This window comes from Bufo gargarizans, chromosome 8 (genome assembly GCF_014858855.1).
Source record: "Bufo gargarizans isolate SCDJY-AF-19 chromosome 8, ASM1485885v1, whole genome shotgun sequence".
In the NCBI taxonomy this organism is placed as follows: Eukaryota; Metazoa; Chordata; class Amphibia; order Anura; family Bufonidae; genus Bufo; species Bufo gargarizans.
Window position 1 is genome coordinate 144,542,095 of NC_058087.1, and position 19,586 is coordinate 144,561,680.

Genomic DNA, 19,586 nt, shown 5'->3' on the forward strand with positions numbered 1-19,586 from the left:
AACTGGTAAGGCAAATGTAATATAATTATTGTATGTGCTCAAGGGACAGACTTGGGGTCAGTGATCGAGAACAAATGACACATTGGGTGATTGCATGGGTTACCGACAGGACATCGCCCCATGTAAAAAGAGGATGTGCTGCTTACAAATGAAATCTGTATGGAGATGACTGATCATATTAACTACCAGTGAGTCCTATACTCACAATGATCAACATGCTGTGTTGTTGATTGCTGGACAGACAGAAATTTGTGTAATTTTGGCTATAATTGAAATTTCGAGCTTCTCCACTACATGGTTACCATACCATGATCCTGCAAATAGAGAGGATAAAGCAGATCAGATCACAAATGTTTATTGTTATAACTGTTTTTTTCCCAACATGGCAGCAATGATGAGGGTGGTATCATCAGTCCTCCAGCTTGGTAACATCGTCTTCAAGAAAGAAAGAAACACCGACCAGGCCTCCATGCCAGATGACACTGGTATGTAATAATGAGCTAAAGATAATACTCTGTGGAGTGCCAAGTAGGCAACTTGTTCTTTAGAGGACCTATGTCATGTATATCAGCGCTTCTGAATTTGTGAGATGAGCCTCACTGGTGAGACACATAAAAGTTGTTGGGGTGGTGCTGCTCTGGGGGTATTTTGATAGAAGTGTGAACATGTCCACGTCTTTCTTTAGCTGTGCTAATCTCTGGTTTAGCAACATTATTGATGCCTTTTGTGCTTATTTTAATGTCATACTGAGAGCAAGAAACAAAAAAAAAAAACATAAGATAAAAAAATACAGTTTTAATTAGACTTTGACCAATGATAAGTCCAAGGCATCATCATATTATGGTTAATGAGGTCCCAGTGAAAAAGATCCCTGATGTATACCAAACTTTGAGCTTGATATTGGTTGAATCAATAGTTGGCAAAACCATGATAGAAGAAGCAACAAATGAATGTAAAAAATGGCTACACTGAATGAATAGCATATCAAAATGGTCTACAGCTTGAACACTTTATATGTCTCTTGCTCTTCAGCTGCTCAGAAATGTTGTCATCTGATGGGAATCCAGGTAACAGACTTTACAAGGTCCATCCTCACACCTCGCATCAAAGTGGGAAGAGACCTTGTGCAAAAAGCCCAAACCAAAGAACAGGTAAATTTGTAGTAATTTACACCTATTGACTATCTCATAAATCAGTAGAGCATCTATGAATGAGAAATTTAAACTAGGTTGAGTGAATAATGAATCTTAGGGACACACGTTCCCCATTCTACCTCTAATATTATTCTTGATATTGATCTTGTAGTGATTATGTATGTATATAGGTGGCTGCCATATTATCTTAGATATTCACTTTTGGGTGAATTAATTGGCCTCTTTAAACTTTTTTTGGCCATCAACGTGGGCTGTATTAGAAATGTCTGTCATCTAACCCGCTGTAGTCCTCCATGACTACATGGGCACCTTTACAATATTTTTAATGCATGTTTATACCCTACCAAGTAACCGGAGAAGCTCTGCAGGGTCTTCAAACAACACGTGTCAAATCTGGGAACATAATTTCCTGGAGAAAAGCCATATAATCAAAATGTTCTGAAAAGATGACAGAGAAGATTATCATCTTAGAAACAAAATGTCTCAACTTGTCAGGAAGCCAACCTTTACCTCTCTTAATCAAGCCATAAACAGAACTGCAGAAGTTCTCACCCTTTTGTACCATTCTGCCATTAGTCTACTATATGATAGACATTTATTTTACTATCAAATTTGCCTCAAATACAAAAAGTTACAGGTCACTGGTTACAGTGTAGAATAATAAGATTCTGGTATAACAAAATGCAAGTGCTTCGAACAACCATGTGCAATAATCTACCTAAGATTATCCTTAGAAAATTCACATATCATGGATTTCCTATTGTGACCAAAATCATTAGATATTTAAACTTTCATTTTTCTCTCATTAAAGTATTCTTTTGACTGATTAACCGGAATGCTGTTTCTTCAGGAAGTTTACTTATTCCTCTACTCTTTTCTACCGTTAGGCTGACTTTGCAATTGAAGCTTTGGCAAAGGCAACCTACGAACGTCTCTTCCTGTGGTTGCTCAGTCGGGTCAACAAAGCTCTTGACAAAACCAAGAGACAAGGAGCTTCTTTCCTTGGTATTCTTGACATTGCTGGTTTTGAAATATTTGAGGTAAGCAAAAGTTGATGTCTAATATACAGTATGATGCACTCCATAATTTTTTTTATTTTTTTTTGTAACTACAGAAGTGTGATCAATGGTTCACAGCCAGTAAGAAGGCATTAAAGTACAGTCTAAGAGCAAATATGTCAGTGCTCAACAGGATGTTATATAACTTTATTTTACATTTTAGGTCAACTCATTTGAGCAGCTCTGTATCAACTACACCAACGAAAAACTCCAGCAGCTGTTCAACCACACTATGTTCATTCTGGAGCAAGAGGAATACCAAAGAGAAGGCATCGAGTGGAATTTCATTGACTTTGGTCTAGATCTGCAACCATGTATAGAACTTATTGAGAGGCCTGTAAGTAATTTGTAAGATGTAATATTTTTTTTTTTATGCAGAAGACAGAAAGTGCCAATTGCTTTTTATTTGGTCTGTTAATTTGTAGAATAATCCACCTGGTGTGTTGGCTCTTCTGGATGAAGAGTGTTGGTTCCCCAAAGCCACTGATGTCTCATTTGTGGAGAAACTGATCCAAGAACAAGGGAACCATATTAAATTCCAAAAACACAAGCAACTTAAGGATAAAACTATCTTCAGCCTTCTTCACTATGCTGGAAAGGTAAGGCTAATTTCTAGGATTATATGGTGCACTTCAAACATGTGTTACTCTACATAGACATTACCAAAATGTTGCTTTGTCTTCTATAGGTGGATTATGATGCCACGTCTTGGCTAACCAAGAACATGGACCCCCTGAATGACAATGTGACCTCATTATTGAACCAGTCATCAGATAGATTTGTTTCAGATCTATGGAAAGATGGTATGACATGATTAATTGTCAATGTATATTTTGCTTGACTAGTTGTCATTAATCTATACAGTTAAACCAAACAACAATGTAGATAAAAAAAACAAGTGGGTGTTCACTAATTGTTTCCATTCCATTGTAACAAGTATGTAAAATTATGGCAATTGTTACATCCTATCTATCTTTTGTAGTTGACCGTATTGTGGGGCTGGATCAGATGGCAAAAATGACTGAAAGTTCCCTACCAAGTGCTTCCAAGACCAAGAAAGGCATGTTCCGTACTGTCGGCCAACTTTACAAGGAGCAGCTGGGCAAACTGATGACAACACTGAGAAACACAAGTCCAAACTTTGTCCGTTGTATCATTCCAAATCATGAAAAACGGGTAAAATCTTACTATAGTTGCTGAATGGAAATGTTGTAGCTGTATAGGAATGTGTTATATTGTCCTATAGATATCTTGAATAACGTTGAACATTTTAGCTCTATGTAGTTTTGGCAACCCGCAATGTTCTATAAAACTTTAGGATATTCTGATATTCCCTTTTTGCTAGAGATGTTCCCCAACCACAAGCTAACTGCAGTATCCTACTGCTTAGACCCCCTGTAAGCAGGAGAACCTGACAGCAAGTGTTAAACTTCACTGCAGTGCCACAGCAAAGCAAGTAAAGCATTAATTGGTGAATTCTCATTGAAATCAATGCACCGTCTGTGTAATTTGAAGACATGTTGGGTCCTCCAGAGCAACAGATGCTCTGTGAAGCCTTGGTTGATAGAAAAATGAGGGTCCTTCACTGGGGATCCTTTGTTGTAACTCAAAATTCCCTATTAGAGTATTTTTAAACCAGAAAATCCATTACCAAAGTTCCACAGGGATTGAGCTGGCTACTCTCATCCCTAGCTTTAAAGGGGTTGTCCGAGCGTTTAAAACTAATGACCTATCCTTAGTATGGCTCATCAGTATCTAACTGGCGTGGGGTCGTGGGTCCAACATCCGGCACCCCCTCTGATTAGCTGTTTGGAGAGGCCGTGGCACTCCGGTGAGCACTGCAGCCTCTACCTAGGCCAGTGACGTCACATTCATCAGTCACATGACCAAGGTGCATTTCAGTCCCATTCACATGAATGGGGCTGAGCTGCAATACCAAGTGCAGCTGCTATCCAATGGATGGCGCTGTGGTTGGTAATCTGCCAGGAGACCACAGCGCTCACTGGAGCAGCTTATTCAAGCGGCTGATCTGTGAAAGTTCTTGGTGTTGCATCCCTACTGATCAGATACTGATGTCCTACCCTGGGGATAGGTCATCAGTATTAAACACTCGGAAAAGGAAATGTAGTATATTATGCTTACTGTATTTTATCGATGTTTATTTTTATGATGCCATGAGAAATAAAGTTTTGTAGTATATATTTTTATTTTTTTATATATACACATTTTTATGAGATCATGGGCCACATTTACTATTGTGGTTGGGCCTAAATTCTGGCGCAAGTAAGCTGAAAAGAATAACCCACTGCACCTCTTCTGTCGAGGGGGCATGGCTTAACGTAGGAGGCATGTCATAGTGGGAAAGGGCATGGCTTATGACGCAGCATTTTGAACCAAAATGTTGACACAAAATTGTTTTGCAGAGTAAAGTCGTAAAAAGTTAGACAAAGGTGTCTAACTGTGCACCAAATTCATCATTCAGCCTAAGCCATTGTGGTAAATTTGGCACATCTATAGAGGGTCTAGTCTGTCTGCATTTTAGCCAGAATTAGTAAATCTGGTGCTATGTATCTAACATTATAACTGCTTCATCAGTCAGGAAAGCTCGATGCCCATCTTGTTCTGGAACAGCTGAGGTGCAATGGTGTCTTGGAAGGCATCAGAATTTGTCGTCAAGGGTTCCCCAACAGAATCGTTTTCCAGGAGTTCCGGCAAAGGTAAATCCATCATTAACTTGTTTTCTTACTTATAATATTTCGAACATTAACGATAGCATAGGATAGTAATAAAGGAAATACAATAATCAATAAAATGCTGACCTGAAGCAAAATTATAATCTAAAGAGGTTCTGTGTGATACATGCATATAGTAGAATATATACAGGCACTGTATAGACTGTATATGTATTAAATAGTACCAGACATTTGCGAAAAAAATAAATCCTGCTGTCTATTTATTCCTTGCTACAGATATGAAATCCTCGCTGCTGGAGCTATCCCTAAAGGCTTTATGGATGGTAAACAGGCCTGTGTGATCATGGTAAGTTACTCACGGCAGTGCCTAAATATGTCCCCCTGTCACAGCTGTTTGAAGATGCCGCTGGACTCTACGGTGCTCAGGTTGGCATTGTTGGCTACTCACTGCTTACCAAGCACGGCGCCATCGATTGTATAGCTGCTGTGCTTGGTATTACAGCTCAGCCCCATTCACTTGAATGGGACTGAGCTAAACCTAAGCCACGTGACTGATGAATGTGACGTCACTGGCCTAAGGAGAGGCCAAAGCATTCACAGAGAGCTGCTGCCTCTTTAAACAGATGATTGTAAGGTTAGGCCATCAGTATCAAATTCCCAGATAACCCCTTTAATATACGTAGAAGATCTACAGGCACAATAATGTAAACAAAGCATCCTAACTATACATTTCACCCATCAGGGTCAGACTGGCCAACCAGTGGGCCCAGGCTCTGACATAATAATGAGCCTTGTAGGCCCTGAAGAAGACAACCTTGTTTGGAACTGTTTTGGAGCCAGTCACTTGGCACTAGAGATAATTATTTATTGACTGATTCGCAAATAACCTATTAGACCTTATAGAAGATACTGTATACCCTTTGTGTACAATGATAACAAGTATTACAGTGCAATTAGGAGTGGATGTACCTGTTTTGTTAACGCTCACAGTAGACGTGGGCAAACTAAATTTAATGAGTGAAAAATTTAATGTCCTCCAAACATCAGAATACCAATCCAGAGAAAAGAGGGGAATTTAAAACGAGAGAATGCACATCAGAAATATTATAATCATGAAGACACATTATTACCGTATTTAAAAACAGCATTAAAAATGTGCACAAACATGTTGGTGACCCATGATAAAGTTAACTCACTAGGTCTGGCATATATAAAACCCTTCCCTATGGCTTTGGCAGGGGTCTACATGTTCTGTACAGATGGAAGATAGGCTAGTGGCCAATCAGAATAATTTTTTGGTGTGTGCTCTCATTGGCAAGTCTAAAAGTTCAATTGTTTTATTTTTGTCAGATCAAATCCTTGGAACTTGACCCCAATCTGTACAGGGTTGGCCAAAGTAAAATATTCTTCAGGACAGGTGTCCTTGCCCACCTGGAAGAAGAACGAGACTTGAAGATCACAGATATAATCATTGCTTTCCAAGCTCAAAGTCGTGGTTACCTTGCAAGAAAGTAAGTAATAGCATTAAAAAGCAATACCACACTGTACAACGTCCCCAACCATGGACTGCTGAAGCGTAGGCAAAAGTTATCTGTCTTGACCTTATTGTGGCCTGTCTAGAACAGTATTTGAATACTTCTTCTACTATTATGTTTGTTAGTTAGATCAAGCCACAGTTCATTGATTTAAACTCAATATAATATCATATGATGTTTTTCATAAGCTAAATGATGAAGAAGGGATGCACTCTGATGTGTGTATGCTGTAGTCTTGGTTTATTCACCCATATGTCTCATACAAAGTTTCAGCTCTTTCTCTGAGCTTTTCTCAAGGTCCCTCCTTTCTTCATTGTTTCACTTGTGTTGGATGTGACCATGATGTCAGGTTCTCTGCGGCCTTGCATCTCCTGATTCATACTGTGCATCTCTACTTATTCATTTGATGTAGTTCTTAATATCTAGATGCAGACTTATATAACCATGGGAACTTTTCAAGACACTGTGATACTTTGTGACACCATTTATCATATTAAAGGATAACTGTTATATATATATATATATATATATATATATATATATATATATTGCTAGTTTATTAGAGCTAGGGATGTATACCTGAGTTTGTCTGTCAATGATTGCTAAAAGATCTGTAATTGCCTTATTATAACAGCTTTCAGTAATGTCCTCTGTCCCTTTCAACTGCTCCCTTAAAAGACCGTTGCTAGGGCTCATCTGTCTCCCAACCTAATGTAAACAGAAGACAGAGGGGTGGTCCTTCACACTGCATGCCTGCACTAGGCTTCAGAGTGAGGAGGTGTGTCTCTCAGTAATCAATCTGATTGGCTGGCAGGAAGCTGCTGGCTTCAGCAAGTGTGTATGGCAAGTAAGGGAAGGCAGTTTTGGCCTCAGAGAAATGGCAGAGGAGCCATCTTGAGAAGATCCTCATATTGTAGGATTCAAGATAGCTTTAACTAAGGGGAAAACTCAAGGAAAACTGTGGTATGTGAAGAAACTAAAGATTGCTTTATTCCTAATGCTGCTGCAGCAGTGACATGTGCTAAAAAAAATTTTTTTAATGAAAACATGAGTTATCCTTTAAAGCATTAAAGACAATGGAATTTACCAGCACACTTGTGTTAGGCTAGGTTCACATATTCTTTAAGGAATTTCTGTTTCATCATAGAAGCAGAAAACCAGAATTCAAGCTGTGATGGATCTGTTAAATGACACACATCCCAACAGAACCCATTAACTTACAGTGGAGTCCATTAGGTTTCCATCATGGTGTCTATTATTTTGCCAGGAAAATCTCCTAATGGAACTTCCAACTAAGATTTGAATCTAGCCTTATATTTGCATTTATATATGTTCACAATGTGTTTCATACTTACAGGGCATTTGCAAAGAGACAGCAGCAGCTAACTGCAATGAAAGTCATTCAGAGAAATTGTGCTGCTTATCTGAAACTCAGAAACTGGCAATGGTGGAGATTGTTCACTAAGGTAAACTTCTGAAGCCTTCACTTATCTAAAAGAAAACATCTATAGCAATGATTTGCACAATTACATGCAAATATCTGGAATAGTAGAAATGATACATACTTATATTGCTAAAGGTGTATAGCTTAAAGTTCTCATGCTCATGGGAAATATATTTTCAGGTCAAACCTCTACTGCAAGTAACCCGCCAGGAAGAAGAAATGCAAGCCAAAGATGACGAGCTTAAAATGGTCACCGAGAGGTTCCACAGAACAGAGATTGAATTGAAGGAGATCCAGATGAAGCATGTTCAGGTATATGGAAACCAGAACACATTTTATGACAACCGATTCACAATAATTTGATAAGTCCAAGATTTTTGGAAAATACCTACACTGTATTGGGTAAACCTTTAACCATGGTTATATTGTCCTTGCCTAGTTGTCAGAAGAGAGGAACTTACTCCAAGAGCAGCTTCAGGCTGAGACTGAGCTATTTGCTGAAGCAGAAGAGATGAGGATACGACTGCAAGCCAAGAAACAAGAACTGGAAGAGATTCTACATGAAATGGAAGTCAGAATAGAAGAAGAGGAGGAACAAACCCAGCAACTACAAGCAGAAAAGAAGAAAATGTTGCAGCAGATGCAGGTAATGTATTTGTCATCTTCTGTAATTTGCCATAGTCTTCAAAACATGTCTACTATTGGCATAAAAATATCAGAGTGGATTTTCCTCAGGAACAGAGGTACAAGTTGACGATATGTAACCTTGACACATCAAGGGGACAACTAGGGGTGCAACCTAGCCTTCCTGCTGCCTGAGGTTAAAACTGAAACGACACCCCCCTTCATCCCAATTTCTTAACCTAACCCCTTTGTCACAATAAAAGTGCTCATTGCCCATGGCGCTTCTGCTGCCCTCCCTTTTGCTCTAACTGGTGCTGCCTGAGGCGATCGCTTCACTTGGCTTCATTGGTGATGCACCCCTGGAGAAAAGAGTACTTACAAATTAGTAGTATGCGTTTAAAATTTACTCTAGGGAGAGTCCTCTGGTGTTGTCCTGAAATATAGCCCACATTTATGTTACTGTGTAAAACTTTGTGGCAGGTGTGGGAAAACTGCTGCAAAGTAAGAATGCTCTCAAAAATAGAAGTTTTAATAGTTTATCTTTATCAGTTAACAAAATGCAAAGTGAATGAACAAGAGAACTCTAAATGGAATCAGTATTTGGTATGACCACCCTTTGCCTTCAAAACACTATCAATTCTTCTAGTTAAACTTGAAGGACCTCAGAAGGGAGGTTGTTCCAAACATCCAGAAGAAGACCTCCTGTGGATGTAGGCTTGCACATATCTTCATGAATCCCAGACAGACTCAATGATGTTGAGATCAGTTCTCTGTGGGGAACAATTCATCACTTCCAGGACTCCTTTTTCTCCTTTACACTGAACACAGTTTATAATGACATTGGCTGTATGTTTAATGTCGTTTTCCTGCTTCAGGAAAAATTTAAATTTAAACTATTAACATTTCTATTTTTTTTAAAGCATTCTTACTTTGCAAAAATTTTCCCACACCTGCTCAAAACTTTTGTACTGTATATGATAAGATATCATGATATCACGATTTCCACTTCAGGACCTGGAGGAACAATTAGAAGAGGAAGAAGCAGCCAGACAGAAGCTACAACTGGAGAAAGTGACAGCTGAAGCCAAGATTAAGAAATTGGAAGATGATGTTCTTTTAATGGACGATCACAACAACAAGTTATCTAAGGTATAAGCATATAAATAACATTTTTTTTTTTTTTTTACATGAATAACAAAATGTTTTTACCTGAATAACACAATCTATAATAATATCTTTGGTAAACTAGGAGAGAAAGTTGCTTGAGGAGAGAGTAAATGACCTAACATCTAATTTGGCAGAGGAAGAAGAAAAAGCAAAGAACCTGACAAAATTAAAAAATAAACATGAATCTATGATCTCAGAACTGGAAGGTTAGTATATTTATTGATTATTGGTAAATGTATGTATACTGCTATACAGGGTCAAGTGCCTTGGAGACTCTATAACCTTGACGAACCACCTTCCTTCCCTGATGGTAGTTTGGTGATTCTTTCTAGCTGAGAAGGTGTGGAGATCCTGTGATTCTCTCTTTTGAAGTCTATGGGAGTCGCTGGTGCAGTTAATTTCTATAGACTGCTGCTATACCTGGCTGTGAAGTATAGTCAGTTGGGGTTTGGGATCCACAGGTGTGATGGAGGCCACTACCATTTATTTTTCCAGGGGCCTCCACCAATCTTAATAAAGCCCTGCTGATATACTGAGGTGTAGTAAACCTGTAATGCATAACAATATTTCAAATTCTTAAACATATATATGTAGTTATTGTTACTTGAATCTCTTATATTAAGTTACCTTTGATCTTAGATCTAACCATAAATTATTATTATACACTACGGAAGATAAGAACTAGTTGTCACAAGTGTCAAAAGGGCGTGAACCCATTGCGTTGCAACTAAGACTTATAGACTTATGACTCTTAGATCAACCTGGGAGTAGAGTCTAAGGGATCCCCTGGTGTTTATACATTTAACCACTACATGGAATTAGTAACAGCTGACGTGACAATAGCTGGTAACAACTGGATTTGGTATAAAATAAGTGGTCAGAAGTCATAGCCAAATAGGTAGAACTCAGGACTGGTAGAGTTCAGGCAATATGATGGACTGGAACAATGTTAGGGCAGGTAGTGGACAAGAAAAATGTTGGAACACAGTGTTATGTATTTTTATGCCCAGAGCGAATGAGAAGGGTAGCTTAAATTGCCTGGGGTTACAGGGAATAGGCTGGAGCAGAGTAGTATTAGCACACAGTGGGAGTAATAAAAGAGGTCTGAGGAGGCCACAATCCGCAGCGGCATGGAGAGCAGAGAGAATGCAGGAAGTGGGAACACTAGGCATTGCTGAGACTATGCCAGGCAGGTCAGTGGGCAAGCCTGGGACAGAAACGGCAGGGCACTGGCCTGGCTGGCAGATTTACAGTAGCTAATTAAAACAGAATCATCATCTTATGTGACATCTTTTTGCCCTTCTTACAGTACGTCTAAAGAAGGAAGAGAAGAGCAGACAAGAGCTTGAGAAGGTGAAGAGAAAGATGGAAGGAGAATCAAATGACCTTCATGAACAAATTGCCGAACTGCAGGCACAAATCGCTGAGCTCAAACAGCAATTAGCCAAAAAAGAAGAGGAGCTACAGGCAGCTCTTGCCAGGTGACACAATTTAATCAACTGCTTAAGAACACTGTTTCAGGGATGAACTGATAGTGTATAAAGTATCAAATAGAATAGCCGTATCATTATTCTATAATTAAAAGAAAGCACAACTTCTGACATAAATGTATAGTATTTCGCAGATTACTTTTTTTTTTTTTTTACAATGTGCAGATAGTACTGTTCTACTAACCCCTCCATCCACTCCTACATACAGGGTAATAATACAGCGCCACATACCTCTCACATCCAGTGATGTCTCTTTGATGTAGATGTTCTCTTTCCTCGTCTTCTCCTTTCAGACCAGACCACCATTTTTCAGCCATTTCTCGTCTCTGCAGTTTAACAAACAAAATCTTAGTTTACTACTTTTCCATCATCCTCCCATCTTCTGGACAAATCATCCTGTCGCTGTGCTCTCCAATACTATACTGCAGAAACAGATGAACCTCCTGATAATAGTAGTACCATGCAGATAGTGCCCTTCAATAACTATTGGCACACAGTGCCCTAAAATAACTGCGTCCAGCAAATACTGCCCATGACACTAATAGTGTAAACATAACGTCCCCCAAAAATAATTGTGGTAAGCTGATACTGTGCCAAAGTGCCCCCACAGTAATAGTGCTCCCAAAAGTCCCACCAATAGGAATAATTCTCTGCTAGAGCACACATGGTAGTAATAGTGCTCCTACAGTGCTGCCAACATGTCCCCACTGTGCCCCAGAAGTAATAATGCTACCATAGTGCCCATGGTAGTAATCATGTTCCCCATAGATCCCCAGTAGTAATAAAGCCCATCATAATGCCCCCAGTAGTAATAATTCTCCTTATAATGTGCCAGTGCAAAAAATACCCCCTTTAATGCCCCCAGTTGAGCTCATGTCCCTATAGTGCCCCCTTAATGTGCCAGTATAAAATAACCCTATATAGTGCCCCCAGTAAATGCCCTATAGTGCTTCTCTCCCCCCTTCTTCCTAGTGGCCCCCATAATGTACCAGTATAAAATGCCCCATTTATAGTGCCTCAGTATATGCCCTCAGTGTCCCCCATAATTTGCAAGTATAAAATACCCGTTCTTAGTGCCCCCCATAGATGAGCCCATAGTACTCCTCTCTCCCCTTCCCCATAGTACCCACCATAATGTGCCCCAGTATAAAATAGTCCTATACAAAGCCGCCCCCATATGAAATACCCCTTTGTGGCCTCAGTAGAAACCCCCATAGTGTTCCTCTCCCCCTTCCCCCATATAAAATATCCCTTTTTTGTGGCCTCAGTAGATGTCTCCATAGTGCCCCCAATAATGTACCAGTAAGAAGTGCCCCCATAGATACCCCCATAGTGCCACCCAATAATGTGCCAGTAAGAGGTGCCTCCATAGATGCCCCCCAATCATGTGCCAGTAGTAGTAGTACCATATAAAAAAAATAAACACTTATACTTACCCCCATCAGACTGGCAGTGATGCGATGCAGGTCTCTTCCAGCCTGTGTCCTGTGCTGTACGACTCAGACCTGCAACGGCCTCTGATAGGCTGCAAGTCTAGTGCCTGCAGCCTATCAGAGGAACGGGGAAGGGAGACTCCTCTCCCTGCCCCGCTGCAGCACAATGGAAGCGCTCATGTCCCTGTGCCCTGCCATGGACCCCCCACGTCACCAGTGGCCAGAGGGGTTCAAGAGGCAGCTGCCAGGAGCAACTGAGCGCAGGGCAGCTGCCACTTTTGCCCCGCGTTAAAGACGGCCCTGTGTAATAGTAAAATAACTACAGAACATTGAAAGTTTCCAGTGTGCGGGCTTCTATAGGATTCTAGAGCTGCAGATGCTAAACATTGTAACTGTAAATTGCACTATTACAATTATTTCGGACAGAGATGTCACTTTACTGCTGTACTTGACAAACTCATTGTTTCCAATTTGTCTCCAATTTTACCACTTGAAGGTTGGAAGATGAAACTGCCCAGAAAAATAATGCTTTGAAAAAAATCAGAGAGTTGGAAGCGCATATCTCTGACCTTCAAGAAGACTTGGAATCGGAAAGAGCAGCAAGAAACAAAGCAGAGAAACAAAAGAGAGACTTAGGTGAAGAGTTGGAAGCACTGAAGACAGAGCTGGAAGACACACTGGACAGCACAGCAACACAACAAGAGCTCCGGTGAGTGCACCACAGAATCCCAACACACATGATCTATTTCAAAATGCAGCTGAGACATAAGAGAGAGAAAATGAAACCATAAGATTTAAAAATGAAATAACATTGATGAAAGCAACAACCTTTAAGAGGGCAGCACAAAGGGCAGACTGCATCTTCATGGTCCTTAGCATTATGTACACCTTGCAAACAACTAGCATAGGGTGGTTTTAACAAATTACAATTAAATAAATTAATGGATAATGGAGAGTGCCACTGACTACTCCAACTATCATTCCTTAGCAGCTGGATTCTACTCTGTTTAAATTAACAACTGGCTTTGTGGGACCCAATGCTCTTATAGGTGGGAACACTAGCAATGAGACATTTGAGGCACACCCTAGATATATGCTATAAAGTTCTATTAGTGGAATATAACCTTACTCTTAGACTTATAGTATGTTGTGTATATAAGGCCTCACTATGTACCTACTCCATCACAGAGCGAAGAGAGAACAGGAGGTCACAGTACTTAAGAGGGCATTGGAAGAGGAGACAAGAACACATGAAGCCCAGGTCCAAGAGATGAGACAGAAGCATACTCAAGCTGTGGAAGAGATAACAGAGCAACTGGAACAAGTTAAAAGGGTAAAAATTCCTGGTATTCATTATTAGCATGAAATCAGAAAAAGATGTATTCACAAGACCCTCAATGATGTAATATCTTTCCAAAATTTAGGTTAAAGTCAACTTGGAAAAGAGCAAACAAGCTTTGGAGAAGGAGAACTCAGAGTTCACGATAGAGATACGATCACTCAATCAGGCCAAACAAGATGTAGAGCATAAAAAGAAAAAGCTTGAAGTTCAGTTGCAAGAGCTCCAGTCTAAGTATACTGAAGGAGAACGGGCTAGAACGGAGCTGGCAGAAAAATCCCACAGAGTACAGGTACCAAATGCCACTATATTTGGACATTACTTTAGATGTCACACTTTATGGTTATAACTGCTGCTTTACTCAAAGTTTTCTTATATCTGTAGGTGGAACTGGAAAATGTCACTGTCCTACTCAGCGAAGCAGAGACAAAAGCCATCAAATTTTCCAAGGATGTTGCAAGCTTGTCATCACAGCTTCAGGACAGTCAGGCAAGCGATAAATTATTACTAGGTCCCTCATTTTATTTTCAGTCATTCTTTTATGTAGACGTAAATTAACAGACTTGATTTTGTAGGAGTTGCTAGCAGAAGAGACCCGCCAGAAATTGAATGTGTGCACCAAGCTCCGCCAAGTAGAAGATGAGAAGAATAGTCTCCAAGATCAACTAGATGAGGAAGCAGAAGCCAAGCAAAACCTTGAACGTCACATCTCCACACTGAATATCCAGGTAATTGTTCTGTACAATATAAGCCTTTTTAACCATGTTTTTTTTTCCAAGAGGCAACAGCATGGATCATTAGATTGTTGTATGACTGGATACTTTATTGAAAGTAAGAGTAAGGAGCACATGTACTTTCATATAAACTCAAAGGGAGTCATTTATCATTCTGAAATATGCCAAAATTAGGTGTATTTCAGGTGCAGATTGCAGCACAACAGCTAGTTGCGCTGCAATCTGTGACTTCACCCTGCTCACGCCAGGTCTAAATAAGTGGGGCGGGGAAGGGGGCAGGCCGGCAGGCCCTTCTGATTTACCAGAAGCTGTCTTACATTTAGAACTGGCGCTGGATGCGCCAAAGTTATGGAGAGGCCCGCGCATCTTCATGACTTCGGCGGATCCTCCGTCAGCTTGGGGCTTTATTAAGACCAGCTTCTAAAACGCCGGTCTTAACAAATGTGCCCCATACTGTAAATGTGTCTTATATTGCTGCTGAATTAAAGTATATAAATTACATATGGAATGCCAAGGTTTTGCCCATTAGTAAGCTCCCCGAATAAAATTTCCCATTTCAGCTCTCAGACTCCAAGAGAAAACTGCAAGAATTTACTGCCACTATAGAATCAATGGAAGAAGGCAAGAAAAAGTTCCAGAGAGATATTGAGTCCATGACACAACAGTTTGAGGAGAAAGCTTCTGCTTACGACAAACTAGAGAAGACCAAGAATCGCCTTCAGCAGGAGCTTGATGACTTAGTAGTTGACTTGGACAATCAGCGCCAGCTTGTGTCCAACTTGGAGAAGAAACAGAAGAAATTCGACCAGGTTTGTGACAATCTATCAGACTGGCATCTATATTATGTCATAATTTTATAGATAGTTGAATGACCTGTGCATGTTATGTCGGCAGATGTTGGCAGAGGAGAAAAACATATCTTCAAAATATGCGGATGAGAGAGACAGAGCTGAGGCAGAAGCCAGAGAAAAAGAAACCAAGGCCCTATCACTTGCCAGAGCACTTGATGAAGCATTACAATCCAAGGAAGAACTTGAGAGGGTTAATAAACTACTTAAGACTGAAATGGAAGACTTGGTCAGCTCCAAGGATGATGTAGGCAAGAATGTAAGTAACATAAATTGCTGAATTAAAATGTACATCACTTCTGATAAGTTACTATCAGCAAAAGAACTTCTGAAATGTTGTCAGATTATATCAGGCCTCAAATAACATACAAAGTGAAACACTGTTAAAGTAAATGACCAAAATGTGTTTTCTCTACTAAGGTCCATGATTTGGAGAAATCGAAACGAGCCCTTGAACAACAAGTTGAAGAGATGAAGACACAGCTGGAAGAGTTGGAAGATGAGCTTCAAGCAACAGAAGATGCCAAACTTAGACTTGAAGTCAACATGCAAGCACTTAAAGCACAGTTCGAAAGAGATTTACAAGCAAGAGATGAGCAGAATGAGGAGAAGAGGAGGCAGCTAGTCAAACAGGTAAAGAATAATAATCATCACTATCAAATACACACCATGGATGAAATGAAACTTCAAATATAACAAATGTAAGAGATTATGGGTATAATATATGATAATAAAATAATTCGCTTTTCTATCTAAGCAATAGGATGGTCTTCATTGACTGTTTATTCTCACTTTCTAAGGTTCATGAGTATGAAACAGAACTGGAAGATGAACGGAAACAGAGGACATTGGCAGCTGCAGCCAAGAAGAAATTAGAAGTTGACCTCAAAGACTTGGAAGGACAAGTTGACTTTGCCAACAAAGGCCGGGATGAAGCTATCAAACAACTAAGGAAGCTGCAGGTCAGCATAGAACATTCCTGACTAACAAGAGCCATATTCATACTCAACTATTTTGTAGCATTACATAAAATACACACCTGTACACACAGGTTTCTCTTGGTATCTGTAACAGTGGTCAACAATGCGTCACGGGCCCACTAAGTTACTAGTGGATGTGATGTAGGACCAAACCAGGGAGTAGAGTTTAAGTCATTGTGCGTTCTTCACCCTTAACCTACAGGAAATCCACAAGTCGACTCTCATGAGTAGTGTCCATCAGCAGCAGACAGGCAGGGGATTTCCAGTCATAAGCAAAGATTAGGCAGAGATCAGGATTGGCAGCAGACAATTATATAGAGTCAAGAAACATGCCAGGCAGTTGATGTAACTAGTAAACACAAACACATTTGCAGACGAGGAACCAAATGGACCTTATTGCCCACAGTGGTGTTGGAAAGAGCCTACTAAAGCTTAGAACGCAAGGGCATAACAGAAGTCAAGGGCACTTAACATGCACCCGACCTTTTATGAGCCTTTGTTGGTTAGGAAGAGAATGTTTCATAATCTATGTAACATAATTAAAAATATATGTATCCACTCTTCAGGCTCAGACGAAAGACTTCCAGAGAGATCTTGATGAAGCTCGTGCTGCGCGAGAGGAGATCTTTACGACTGCTAGAGAGAATGAGAAGAAAGCCAAGAGCTTAGAAGCTGAACTCATCCAACTACAAGAGGTGACAGATAAGATTTTTGCATAGAAAGAAAAATGAAACCAAATGGCACCAAAACCTAATAAATGATGCTTACTCTCAAAGGATTTGGCTGCTGCTGAGAGGGCGAAAAAACAAGCCGAGATGGAGAAAGAGGAGCTTGCAGAAGAACTTGCAGGAAGTGCATCAGGAAAGTAAGTAGTCACAGAGATACCAGTGGTGTAACAAAGACCTATAGGATCCCAAACCACCATGACCAGCTTTGGTAGCATGAATATGAGAACCTTATGATTTTGTTGGTTTTTAAAATACACAAGCATCATGCACACCGTGATGTCACAGTCATGGGATAACATAGAGTGAAGTTACAGCACAGGAATAATGTGCAAAATGATGTCTTAAAGAAGGCTCACAGCGATATCACTAGTATGATAATATGCATGGTGATGTATGGAAAGGAATCTGTGATGTCACAGCACAGAAGTAATGCAAAACTGAGTGCACTATTCCATTGTCTATATATATCACTAGCTGCACATATTATGGAAAAGTGGAGCTATGGCGGTTTAACACATAGTAAGGCTATAAAGTTCAGTTTTTGGTCTATTATTTATTTGTTAAAATATAACTTTTATTATGGTCCTGTTTAAAATTAAATAAACAGAAAACGATGTGTGTTTATTTACGTCGTTTTCTGTTTTATTTTAAACAGGACCATAATAAAAATTATATTTTAACAAATAAATAATAGGCTTAAAATTGAACTTCATAGCCTTTGGCTATTGGTTATTAATATTTACAAATATGTTCTGGGCCAAAAAGGGTCTTTGTTTATCAATATAACACATAGTATTGGCACAAAAAGCCAAGCTTAATATGTACTGGGCTGGTGTCATATACATCAGATACACCAGATACACCTTTTAATTATTTTCGGCACATTTCGTGCTGCCTGTGCACCACAACTGGGATCTACTCCTAGCTGGAGTAGATTTCAGGTGTAATGTATGCCATATTGTTAAATTTGCCGAGCCAAAGAGGTACTGTCCACACCTCACCCGCTTTTTATTTGCACCAACATTTCCAACTTTTTCCCCTCTTTCCATCACTCTTGACACTTCTAAAAATTGGACGAGGCATGGACTTTTGTACACCAGAAAGTTGAATCTTGATAAATCTCCCCCTATATATGAAGGAAGCCCTACTATGTTTATTATCTGAGCGGCGAGACCACCTGTGTCTTGACAGCTGTTGTTAGACTAGAACTCCCTGTCTCACTATATATCAGGGCAACATGGGTGTTGTAGAAAAGCTGTAGGTTGTACCACCTTAGTTAAATATTTGTCGTCATATAGTATATCACAATAATTTACATAATTACAATAGATCCTCCCTCCTGGATGACAAGCGTCGCCTGGAAGCCAGAATTGCACAGCTGGAAGAGGAATTGGAGGAAGAACAGGGCAACACGGAGGGCATGAGTGACAGAATGAGGAAAGCCGTGCAGCAGGTAGGTATCAAGACAATGGCAGACATTATAAACTAGCGGGACTGGCCCTTATAGATTTTGTGCATCTTTGCATTCAGGCAGAACAACTTACAAATGAACTGGCTGCTGAGCGCAGCACTTCACAGAAGAACGAGAACGCACGCCAGCAGCTGGAGAGGCAGAACAAGGAACTCAAGAGCAAATTGCAAGAAATGGAGGTCACTGTCAAGTCCAAATTCAAGTCCACTATCTCTGCATTGGAAGCTAAGCTCTCACAGCTTGAGGAACAGTTAGAACAGGAAGCCAGGTATGCACTTTATCTTGAAGGATCTCTGTTCCCTTACTTTTTATGATACACAGATGATGGCACATATTTACAGTACCTGCATAAAGTAGTCCTGCTGCTCAAGACTCCATCCTTGTAGTTCATCTCACAACAGCACCACCTAGTGGGCTAAAGCTGTAACAGTAGCCTCTGACATTTCTCATCCAAATCAGTGTCACGCACATTTACCATAGTTATTCACTTTGTAAATTTCAGAGACAAACAGGCGTCATTGAAATCATTAAAACAAAAAGACAAAAAGCTTAAAGAAGCTCTTCTGCAAGTTGAAGATGAAAGAAAGCAGGCCGAGCAGTACAAGGACCAGGTAAACCCACTTCAACACCTTAAAATAAACCTTTAAAGGAGACCGGTCACATTTCCTGACTTGCTTGTTTTAGTAAATAATCATGCCGTGAAATTTTGCAAAGCAATTCTAGAGCATCTTTTCTTAGAAGGCTGCACTGTGCTGTTCCTCTGTTATTCCTCCTGAATATTTATAAATAAACTGACTACTGGTTGTTACTATTCTCCTTATCAAAGAGGTGCGACCCAATCATTGGGCAGTGACAGACAAACCCCCAGCTGTAACACCTAGTTGTCAT

At 40.0% G+C, this 19,586-nt stretch overlaps 1 protein-coding gene across 3 annotated transcripts in view; it reads left to right on the top strand.

The window, feature by feature from the left end:
- The window catches only part of MYH11 (myosin heavy chain 11), an 86,262-nt gene that overhangs the window by 57,040 nt on the left and 9,636 nt on the right, over positions 1-19,586 (top strand). For all 3 annotated transcript variants that reach the window (XM_044302724.1, XM_044302726.1, XM_044302727.1), the window contains 30 exons: positions 390-485; positions 1,033-1,151; positions 2,042-2,194; positions 2,376-2,549; positions 2,638-2,811; positions 2,901-3,015; positions 3,195-3,388; positions 4,808-4,929; positions 5,182-5,251; positions 6,256-6,416; positions 7,798-7,906; positions 8,065-8,196; positions 8,324-8,530; positions 9,520-9,657; positions 9,758-9,881; positions 10,985-11,156; positions 13,095-13,307; positions 13,787-13,931; positions 14,023-14,229; positions 14,322-14,426; positions 14,513-14,665; positions 15,232-15,480; positions 15,566-15,778; positions 15,940-16,152; positions 16,320-16,481; positions 17,066-17,194; positions 17,276-17,364; positions 18,557-18,680; positions 18,758-18,966; positions 19,201-19,309. In XM_044302724.1, coding sequence (XP_044158659.1) covers positions 390-485; positions 1,033-1,151; positions 2,042-2,194; positions 2,376-2,549; positions 2,638-2,811; positions 2,901-3,015; positions 3,195-3,388; positions 4,808-4,929; positions 5,182-5,251; positions 6,256-6,416; positions 7,798-7,906; positions 8,065-8,196; positions 8,324-8,530; positions 9,520-9,657; positions 9,758-9,881; positions 10,985-11,156; positions 13,095-13,307; positions 13,787-13,931; positions 14,023-14,229; positions 14,322-14,426; positions 14,513-14,665; positions 15,232-15,480; positions 15,566-15,778; positions 15,940-16,152; positions 16,320-16,481; positions 17,066-17,194; positions 17,276-17,364; positions 18,557-18,680; positions 18,758-18,966; positions 19,201-19,309 — 4,580 coding nt within the window. The remainder of the gene's footprint in view (positions 1-389; positions 486-1,032; positions 1,152-2,041; positions 2,195-2,375; positions 2,550-2,637; positions 2,812-2,900; positions 3,016-3,194; positions 3,389-4,807; positions 4,930-5,181; positions 5,252-6,255; positions 6,417-7,797; positions 7,907-8,064; positions 8,197-8,323; positions 8,531-9,519; positions 9,658-9,757; positions 9,882-10,984; positions 11,157-13,094; positions 13,308-13,786; positions 13,932-14,022; positions 14,230-14,321; positions 14,427-14,512; positions 14,666-15,231; positions 15,481-15,565; positions 15,779-15,939; positions 16,153-16,319; positions 16,482-17,065; positions 17,195-17,275; positions 17,365-18,556; positions 18,681-18,757; positions 18,967-19,200; positions 19,310-19,586) is intronic.